The following is a 10,610-nucleotide window of genomic DNA, read 5'->3' as shown; positions in this document are numbered from 1 at the left end:
TTTATAAGCAACTCATTGTACAATTTTAATTCATCTTGTAATTTTGCCTTTGCGTAATATAGCATTCATTTGTGTAGCTCTCACTTGTGGAAGGTGTTCTTGTTTGCCATTTGATCTTGCAAGAGCTTGTGTTGCCAAATTCAACATGGTATTAGAGCTTTGAAACTACAACATGGTATCAAAGCTCAATCTTTAATTCAACATGGTATCAGAGCTTTGAAACTTCAACAAGTGTCTCTTACCCTAAATTTAATTTATAATTCCTTTTCAAAATTAAAATAATACCTCTTTATTTATTAAATTTTTCTAATCTGAAAAAATATACAAAATAAATGACATTAAAAATATTTGATTCATTAAAATAAAGATCTCCAATAACTAGAATAATGATATGTTATGCAATCACTATGTTAAATAACAAAATGAACCCATCTACAAATGTTCATGTCAAACATATTAGATTCCATACACTTTCATGAACATTAAAAGGTTGCAAACTTGTTTAAACTTAATTCTCATACCATGATTCAAATATTAATCTTCAAACTAATCTTTCATGGTATGATCTCTCTTAGCCTCGATTTTGCATGGATACAAATTTGGGACTAGATCACACTTTAGGATTGGTTGTTTCTTCTTCTTTAATAGGGATACTCACAATGTTAGTAGGCTTTGCATGATGACCTTTTATCCCTATTTCCAAATCATCAATCTCTTCATGATTTCTATATACATAATAGAGAATTATTTGAATAATTCCACATAAGAAGCCAATACCATTTGGCACCTACAAAATTTAGAAAGATATGATTGTTATTATACAAACATTCATGGAAATCATAGTAAAGAATAGAAGAAATGAGAATACTCACTCTAATGAAGATGTCTTTAGTGACAAAGGAGTAAGCAAACCACACAAGTGCATTCAACAAGTTGAATAGTGATATTAGAAAAGGCATGCACTCCACACTTTTGGTCTTAATAACCTCTCTCTGCAATTAGAATGAATGATAGATTTCAATAAAAAATGATGTACATAAACTAATTTGAAAATTATGCTTACATTCTAATTAAAAACTATATTTAAATAAAAAATCATCTTTAACAAAGAACAAACTTATATAATGTTTTGATTAGATTAGCACGGGAGACCCATTACAAGACAACCATGAAGACAAAAAAAACAAATCTCATAAAAAAATGAAATTGAAAAAAAACAAAAGAAGAAAGATCAAACCTATATAATCCCATTTTAATTTAAATGTTTAATATAATACTTTATTTTAAAAGATCAATATGTTTTTTAAAACACCAACATAATTTATTAAATTACATCTTTATCTATCTATCTATCTCTAAATATTTAATTATTATTGCCTTTTACTTACCATAACACAGAATGGAGAGGCATACATGGCTATGCTGAATATGACACACAAAGTACCTGCCAAAAGCTGTCTATTTGCAAGAGTATGAATAACTAAAATAGTTATCACCACAACTGTAGCAAGGATCAAGCTCATTGCAATTGTCAACTGCACTATCATCACCTGAATAGCATACAAGACAAGTTCCTTATCAGTTAATAAAAAACATCAGGCTATCAAATAATTTGTAATCAAATTGTATACTCAAGACAGAATATTTGAGGTGCTATTCACTACCTTATTCTTTTTGGAGGCAAATGTTAAATATGACATAAGATAGAATAGCTCCAAAATAAAGCCAGCCCCATTGATGGTGAGTAACAAAAGATTATGGGGCTTAACATATGGAGATCCATACAGTAACCAGACAGCACAATTGAATAGGGTGCAGAGATATGGAAAAACAGAATACTCTCTGGTGGATTTCAGCTTGTATATCATCCAAAATGTTGGCCTGCATTAAAATCATCAGAAGTTAAGAAAAATAGTAAACAATACACACATAATTTGTCTTAGTTGGGTGTTTTAAAGAGCTTGAAAAGACTCACAAAGGTGACATAAAAAGAGCCAATGAAGTTGCGTTCCCTGATACACAACAAAAACTTTAGCTATATTTACTTCAATACAAGGACTTTTCAGCGACTCATTAGATTCAGGAAGAAAATAGTAAATACCAATTTTAATTTAAGACTTCTGGTTTGAACTTACCAAGAACACCCAAGGCTAGCTTCATAGACGAATTCATTATGAAACTCTCTAATATAATATATCTTCGATATAAACTGATGGTGTTTCTAAAACTTTCTAGATATCAAAGTTGAAATGGTCTATTGTTATCAGTTTATAAACTCTGGATATATCAATATATAACTTTGCATCTCTTGATACTCTAATATTTTGACGATGGATCATAGAATGTGATCCAAAACATTGACACAAAAAACATACAGAAAAAACTTAAAAAAACTAATCGATACAGCTCTAGATGTTCAGATAATGGCTGTTAAGTGCTCAGCACTGCCATTTATGGTGGATTTCAACTGTGAGCATCGTCAAAACTTGACATAGAAGAAATTCATTAGAACTGAAATATTGATAAAGTCAATGTGGATGAGCAACCCACATGAACTAAAGACTTCCACCTTACAAAAAGCGCAAAATGACCTGTATTCATGCAGGCAATATCAACTGTTTCCTACATATCACGAGATTTTTCATCATTTCTAAGTCTGCTGGTCTATCCAAACCTACCCAAGAGTTGACATCTTATTCTAGACTTGCAGCAGCAGCCAATGTTCATGTTCCATCTCAATAATTACTAAACTTGGCTTGCGCCATCAATGTCCTTTGACGGCTACAAAATCCTTACAAAATCAAATCAATTTGTGTCTCATATATATATATAATCTTTTTTGGTTTGTTGCATTTAACAAATCTTGAAGTTCATATATCTTTCTTAGTTCATGATTAAAAATTTGATATTTTAATAGTTATTATATTATTATCAAGATTCAACTTTGTAGTTTTGAGTCGAACTCATTGACCCATGTTTCATGAGTAGTGGTTTACAAGAAACCATCTTTTATGAGAATGAATGGTACACTTAAAGCTCATGCATCTAGGTGATGCTCACATAGATGAAGCGTTGGGCTTTCTGAGGAGGTCAACCATCCCAGTATTACTCCAACTCAAGCGCACTTAACCATGGAGTTTCCTCCAAGATTAAGCTCACTTAATAGTTATAAAAATACAATCAATTTGAAGCTTCATTTTTAATAGTTTTAAGTCAAAACAAGATGATTCATAGATCAATTAATATGGTTATACATAAAAAATAGTTTTAGAAAAACAATTAAAAAGATTTGACAAGATTTTTGTCATGAAATCTAGAAGGATCTCTCTCAAGGCCTTTTCTTTTGTTGGATTTAAGTAATTTTAAAGCTCATATATTTTTCGTAGTTCATGATCAAAATTTTGATATCTTAATAGTTGTAGTAATCGAATTAGTTCAAAACTTCATTTGAAATAATTATGCTGAAGATGTCTCTTTATTTTAGATAGACGACCTACTATCTAAAATCAACGGTTAACATTTGCTTAGAGACGTGCAAGACGATTGAAATCTCCGTGACTGCCAATTTTTTCCATCTAGATTTTAATTTATTTGGAATTGTTTTCACTCATTTTTCTTTACATAGGGTTTTGGGATATTTTACTTGCAAACTTTGCCCATGATAATATTTTCTCCCAATGTGTACTGCATTAATAAATAGGCACACATATAGATGATACTTCATTCATGGTAATTTTGTTTTGAAGCTTACATACCCACTTAGTATATACACTTTTGAATGGGCATTATTAATTATTCATCATGTTTTGACATTCTACATTGGCAAAAATGGGCATTATGACTTATTTATTATATTTATATTTAAACACAAGTAATCCCAATGTCAAATTATTGTTATTAATTGGTCTATAGGATTGTAAGAAGGTATAGTTAGTTTAGTAATTTAAATATAAGTAATTTTAGAATTCATAAAATTTCAAAGCATTAATAAAATGAAATTTAGTTTTAATTATGTGATTTTAAGAAGATTGTTTTATTATTTTTTATATCTCATTTATATAAATAATTATTTTTATTTAAAAAATTGTTTAATAGTTTTTCTTACAATACATACATCATATAAAATTGTCTATATTTAAATATATTGTATATAAATATTTTAAAGTCATATTAAATAGTTATTTTTAGTCATATTGATTGGAGAATGTTTGGAAAACAATATTAAAAATTTCATCACAAAGAAAATACTCAATCAAAAGAATGTTAGTAATGTTATTACTTATCTATCATATGTGACACTTTTCAGTATACTTACATGGTTTACCATTCTAGATCTAATTGTTTGCTACAATATACATTTGAAAGGGTATTTAATAATTATTATATTTATATTTATATTGTATGCAATAAATGAATGAATAAAATATTTCAATGACTTTTACAAGACTAAACAACCTATGGGACTCAGAAAAACATCCATAATTTATCTTCATGCTCCTTTCCATATCAGACTAGGTCCTACTATTAATTTTGACAAGGAAGTTGGTTGTTTGGTTGATCTTTTCTTCATCAAATAATTGGTGCACAATGTCAACCTTCCAACCCTCTTTATTTTGAGTATGAATATATTCATATGCTACACATTTCGTGATGTAATGCCATTTTGTTTCAATTGCCCCCTTATTGAAAAATATGCAGTCTTTCCTCCCAAGTTTCCTTGGGTATCTTCCATTCATTGGTCTCACACCTAAGATGTGTTGAACCCAAGACAGGATTGGGAGGGGGGGTGAATAAGTCCAAAATAAAAATTAATACATAACTTAAACAATTAAACAACAACACACATTCAACACATGAACACCAAGATTTTCTACATGGAAAACCTAAATAGGGAAAGACCACAGTGAGCACCTTCCCACAAAATATATCCACTATGTATATCAGATTACAAAAAGAGCTCACTTTTTTGGACTTGCAAACCAAGGCTAATTTGTCGTGTGACAAGATAGAAAAGAGGACTTGCAAAACCTGAAGCTAATTGCAATATGACAAGATACAAAAATGATATGAAAAGAAGGATCTCTTGATCATGAAGCTGTCCTTGAACTCTGCATCAAGCGACCAACATCAACACACACAACTTAGACCTCAACTACCAACACTTTTTCTCAAATCTCTATCATAGTCTCAACACAACTTGCATATCTTTCAAACACAACTCTTCTTCATTTCTCTTCATCGAACCTCATAGACTATCTTTGCATCATACATCTACACTCCACACCTCATCACCATATAGTTAACTTACTCACACTCATCCTTATGTCCAAGATAGATCATTAAAGCTTGAACCATGTTGGCCTAAACCAAAATATACTACTTGGACCAAAAACACACATGTTGGTCCAGTCTAGGAGAAAGAGGGGATCAAAACACATCTTCCAAAGATCAACTCACCAATCCACAATCATTGGAACATAACCAACAATATATCCACACACTACACATCCATATAAGCAATTAACTGTCAAAACATACTCTTCAATGCAAATAACTTAAATTTGGATATCCACATGCTATGGTGAGACCTATAAGACATCAACAAATTTCCCACAAATCATATCCAAACCTAAGGATAGGTCTAACATAGAATATGGCATGACCAACAATGAACAATGCCACAACATCTGGAGAACACAAAGATATTTCCAGACCATAGAACCAATGAAACACAAAGACTCACGGGACATGACCAGATAACCATAGGGCTACCTGACAAAAATCTCGTTCCCATAGGAACGATGGTCACATCAAGGGTTTAATTGATAACTCCATATTTTCCACATTACCATTGGGTCATAGAGCACGCTTAGACCTGAAAGTTTAGGTGGGGTCGATGCTCGATACTTGCACCTGCATAAACAAACTATTGAGCATATATATACATATGATCCATATAACATCATACCTTGAAAAGGGAATGAAAGCGACATAGCTTACTCATAAAGAGTAGTGCGACGCTTTCCCTTTCACCCAAGCACATCAAAGATAGAACACAGTGTATGTCAGATCAAAATTATAATGATTAAATCCTAACAACACATATATAATCCATCTCAATAATCATCTGACTATTTGAGCATAAATACATCATAGACATCATCATGAAAATCATCATCAATCCATAAAGCATAAAACATGAATACCACATATAAGTCCAATAGACATAATAAGTATCATATCTAATGTTAAAATTGACCAACACCAAAAGGGTCAAGCCACACAAAAACTCAAAACCACACACTAACTCATTTGACTGCAAAATTCGACGAAAGATGCATAATTAGATGTATTGTCGGACGTTTGTGATATTTAATGTGAAATTTTCAATTTTTTTAAAATTTATGCCTGACGTTCATAAAAATTTCGACGTCGAAATGTCGACAAATATTTTTTTAATGAATAAAAGTGAGCTCGATGATTTATAAACATGACTAATTTGATCATCAGATAAAATACACAACTAAACATTAGATTTATGCTTGGACAATAGTTATATGTATGCATGTATGTATGTATGTATGTACAAACACACACACATATGTATATATACATATATGTGTATATACATATATATACACATTATATATATAAATAATAATAAAATATATATTTATATCTATAAATATTTTTTTTATATTTATATATATATATATATTTAATATAAATAAATATATATTATATTTATATATATTTTTATATGTGTATATATGTGTATATATGTATATGTGTGTATATATAAATATATATCTTTAATAATATAATATATATTTAAGTTACACCAAGTTATGGGTACCTAACATCATGGTCCTATACTATGATGCTAGTCATAATTAATTATTTTAATTTCCATAAAAAACTTCCAGCCACAATCCTAATGGGTTGTGCAAAGAATCTCATCCATTAGATTATTTTAATCTCTACAATTGGATCTTAGGGCTTCAAAGGAAAACCCTAACACATATTAAGATGGAAAGTAACCCTATTCTCTCATTTGAACATTTTCTCAAGCTTTCTAACCCTAGCCTCCTCCATTGAAGCTATTGTTGCAGGTTTCTCAAAAGTGTTTCATCAAACAAGCTATGAAATCAAAGCTCTAATTTTTTTCTTATATTGTTTATAGATTTGCAGGTTGGGAAGGAGTGGCGGCCATATGCATTTGTGGGAGATCAAAATCTCCATTTTATTTGTTTTCGGTTTGCACCAATTTTATTTTGAGATTTTTTTTCTTTCCCTCTTTGTTTTCTCAAAACCCTAGATCTAATTTTTCTCTTATATTGTTTGCAAATATCTAATTTGGGAAGGAGTGGCGGCCATATGCATTTGTGGGGAGATCAAAATCTTCATTTTATTTGTTTTGGGTTCGCACCAATTTTCTTTTGAGATTTTTTTTATTTCCCTCTTGTTTTCTCAATAAAACTCTAGATCTAATGTCATTTTTCTTTTTTTTGCAGGTGTAGATTTGGAAAAAATGGTGACCATTTGATACATTGAAAATAGAGATTTTTATTTTGATATTTATCATTTTTTTAAAGTTTTTTATTTGGTTTTTTAAAAATAAATGAGAAAGGGTTGTCGCAACTCTAAGCGCTGTGACCCCCCATTTGGAATTTCGACGAACGACAAACGTGTTTGTTGAAATATTGACAAATATTTTTTTAATAAATAAAAGTGAGCTCGACAATTTATAAATGACTAATTTGATCATTAGATAAAATACACAACTAAACATCAGATTTATGCTTGAACAACAGTTATATGTATGTATGTATGTACACACACACACACACAGAGATAGATATATATATATATATATGTGTGTGTGTGTGTGTGTGTGTGTGTGTGTGTGTGTGTGTGTGTGTGTGTGTGTGTGTGTGTGTGTGTATAAATACATATCTTTAATATAATATATATTTAAGTTACACCAAGTTATGGGTACCTAACATCATGGTCCCACACTATGATGCTAGTCATAATTAATTATTTTAATTTTCATAAAAAACTTTTAGCCACAATCCTAATGGGTTGTGCAAAGAATTTCATCCATTAGATTATTTTAATCTCTACCATTGGATCTTAGGGCTTCAAAGGAAAACCTTAACATATATTAAGATGGAAAGTAAGCCTATTCTCTCAATTGGAACATTTTCTCATGCTTTCTAACCCTAGCCTCCTCCATTGAAGCTATTGTTGTAGGTTTCTCAAAAGTGTTTCATCAAACAAGCTATGGAATCAAAGCTCTAATTTTTTTCTTATATTGTTTGCAGATTTGTAGGTTGGGAAGGAGTGGCGGCCATATGTATTTGTGGGAGATCAAAATCTCCATTTTATTTGTTTTGGGTTTGCACCAATTTTATTTTGAGATTTTTTTTCTTTCCCTCTTGTTTTCTTTGAACCCTAGATCTATTTTTTCTCTTATATTGTTTGCAGATATCTAGTTTGGAAAGGAGTGGCGACCATATGCATTTTTGGGGAGATTAAAATCTTCATTTTATTTGTTTTGGGTTCACACCAATTTTCTTTTGAGATTTTTTTTATTTCCCTCTTGTTTTCTCAATAAAACCCTAGATCTAATGTCATTTTTCTTTTGTTTGCAAGTGCATATTTGGAAAAAATGGTGACCATTTGATACATGGAAAATTAAAATCTCCATTTTATTATTTGCAGAGATTTTTATTTTGATATTTATCATTTTTTTTTTTTTTATAAAATAAATGGCAAAGGGTTTCCGTAGCTCTGAGAGCTGCGACCCCCATTTAAGAGGGTGTCGTAGTCCCCAAGGGGTTGTGCTGTCCCCTTACATGGGGAGCCACAACTCTGAGAGCTGCGACCCCCCATGTAAGGGGGTGTCGTAGTCCTCATAGGTTGCGACCTCCCCTTACATGGGGTGTCGCAGACCCTGGGTCTGTGAGCTCCTATGTAGGGGGGCCACATCCTCTTAATTTTTTAATATATTTTTTTAATTTTTTTTAATTTTAATTATTTTATATAAAATTATATATATATATAGATTATTTTGTATAAAAATCATTATAGATATGTTAAATAGTTTATGTATTTATATTATATAAAAATAAAAATTCTTTAGTCATAAAAAAATTAATATATATAATTTATTTGTGAGTTTGATAGTATAAACATCCATATGGAAATAAATGTGACTTCACATTCAACTAGTTTTTTTGAACTCTAAATTTAATAATAGTGGACATTTTAGCAACAGTATTGCAATATTCAAAATTAAAATGAATTTAACCAACATTTCATATCTAGATGGCATCCAAACTTATGAATAATAGTCACTATCTCTTTAATATTTTGATACAAATGACTAAATATACTACCAATAGATATAAATCAATTGGTATTTAAATGACAATTAATGATTACAATGACTAAATAAATGACTACCATGATTAAGTAAATGACCAGTTAACAAGAATCAATGACTAAATTAACCACTAAATATATTAGTATACTACCAAATTGATGACTAAAATATATTAGTTTTCATTGATTTTACAATGAAAATTGGTTCCATTTTCTGTGGCATTGTCCGACAATGTTTGGTTGAGGTTTTCGACGAATTCAAGTTCATCGCTTTTCCGACGAAATTTTTGCGACGAAATTTGTAAGGGTGTTTCATCTGTAATTCAATAAAAGTTTGTTGAAATTTCAATAAACATTCGTCGGAAATTGGTTCCAAATACAATAGTGACAGAGTTTGGCAAGCCAAAAAGAGAGTGGGCACTACAACCTCCTCCCCTAGTATCAGGCTTACTCCTGGAAGCCTGCAAAGAGAAAAGGATAGAGCTCACACATATGAGAAGCCTCTTCCCAGGTAGCTGAAGACACATCATGAGGGTCCCATTGGATCTTGACCTGCTCGATATCTCTACCTTTGAGAATCCAATGCCTATGCTCTAGAATGCCCACGGGCTCGAAAGATAGCTACCTGTTCTCGACCTGTAGATCAGTCCAATCAAGAATGTGAGAAATATTGGGATGATACGGATGAAAAATTGAAACATGGAAAACATCATGAATGTGCGAAGACTAGGTGATAGAGCAAGTCGATAGGCTACTGGACCGATCCTCTCTAGAACCTTAAACATACCAACAAAATGTGATGCAAGCTTAGAGCCCTTTCCATAATGAATTGGACTCTTCCGCGGTCGCACATGCAGAAACACTCGATCACCTACAGAGAACTGACGATCCACCCTATGCTCATAGGCGTACTTCTTTTGTCGATCCTGCATCGCCACTAAATGCTCTCTAATCCTCACCACCTACTACTCCATATCTCGAAGCATATCTACCCATATGCACTCTATCCTCTAGTCGGTGTCAAATCAAGGGAGTTTGACAAGGACAACCATATAATGCTTGAAAGGGGGCCATGCCGATGGAACTGTGGTATCTATTGTTATAAGAGAATTCCACCAAGTATAGGTATTCCTCCCAACAGGTAAGCTAGGCAATGACATACATCCAAAGCATATCCTCCAATAGCTGGTTGAACCTCTCTGTCTTCCCGCCAGTCTCAA

At 31.5% G+C, this 10,610-nt stretch overlaps 1 protein-coding gene across 1 annotated transcript; it reads right to left on the bottom strand.

The window, feature by feature from the left end:
- Positions 1 to 552: 552 nt before the first annotated feature.
- LOC131060434 (bidirectional sugar transporter SWEET5-like) lies at positions 553 to 10,322 on the bottom strand. The gene is made up of 9 exons (XM_057993669.2): positions 10,178 to 10,322; positions 10,016 to 10,026; positions 9,818 to 9,851; positions 9,584 to 9,706; positions 1,976 to 2,012; positions 1,665 to 1,881; positions 1,389 to 1,550; positions 873 to 992; positions 553 to 787 (listed from the first exon to the last, which is right to left on the bottom strand). Exons 1-9 carry the CDS (start codon positions 10,320 to 10,322, stop codon positions 611 to 613), a joined length of 1,026 nt encoding a protein of 341 aa, XP_057849652.2. The 3' UTR covers positions 553 to 610.
- Positions 10,323 to 10,610: the final 288 nt, after the last annotated feature.

The sequence above is a fragment of the Cryptomeria japonica genome, chromosome 4 (assembly GCF_030272615.1).
Source record: "Cryptomeria japonica chromosome 4, Sugi_1.0, whole genome shotgun sequence".
Classification (NCBI taxonomy): Eukaryota; Viridiplantae; Streptophyta; class Pinopsida; order Cupressales; family Cupressaceae; genus Cryptomeria; species Cryptomeria japonica.
This window is presented reverse-complemented; position numbering and strand designations above follow the sequence as displayed.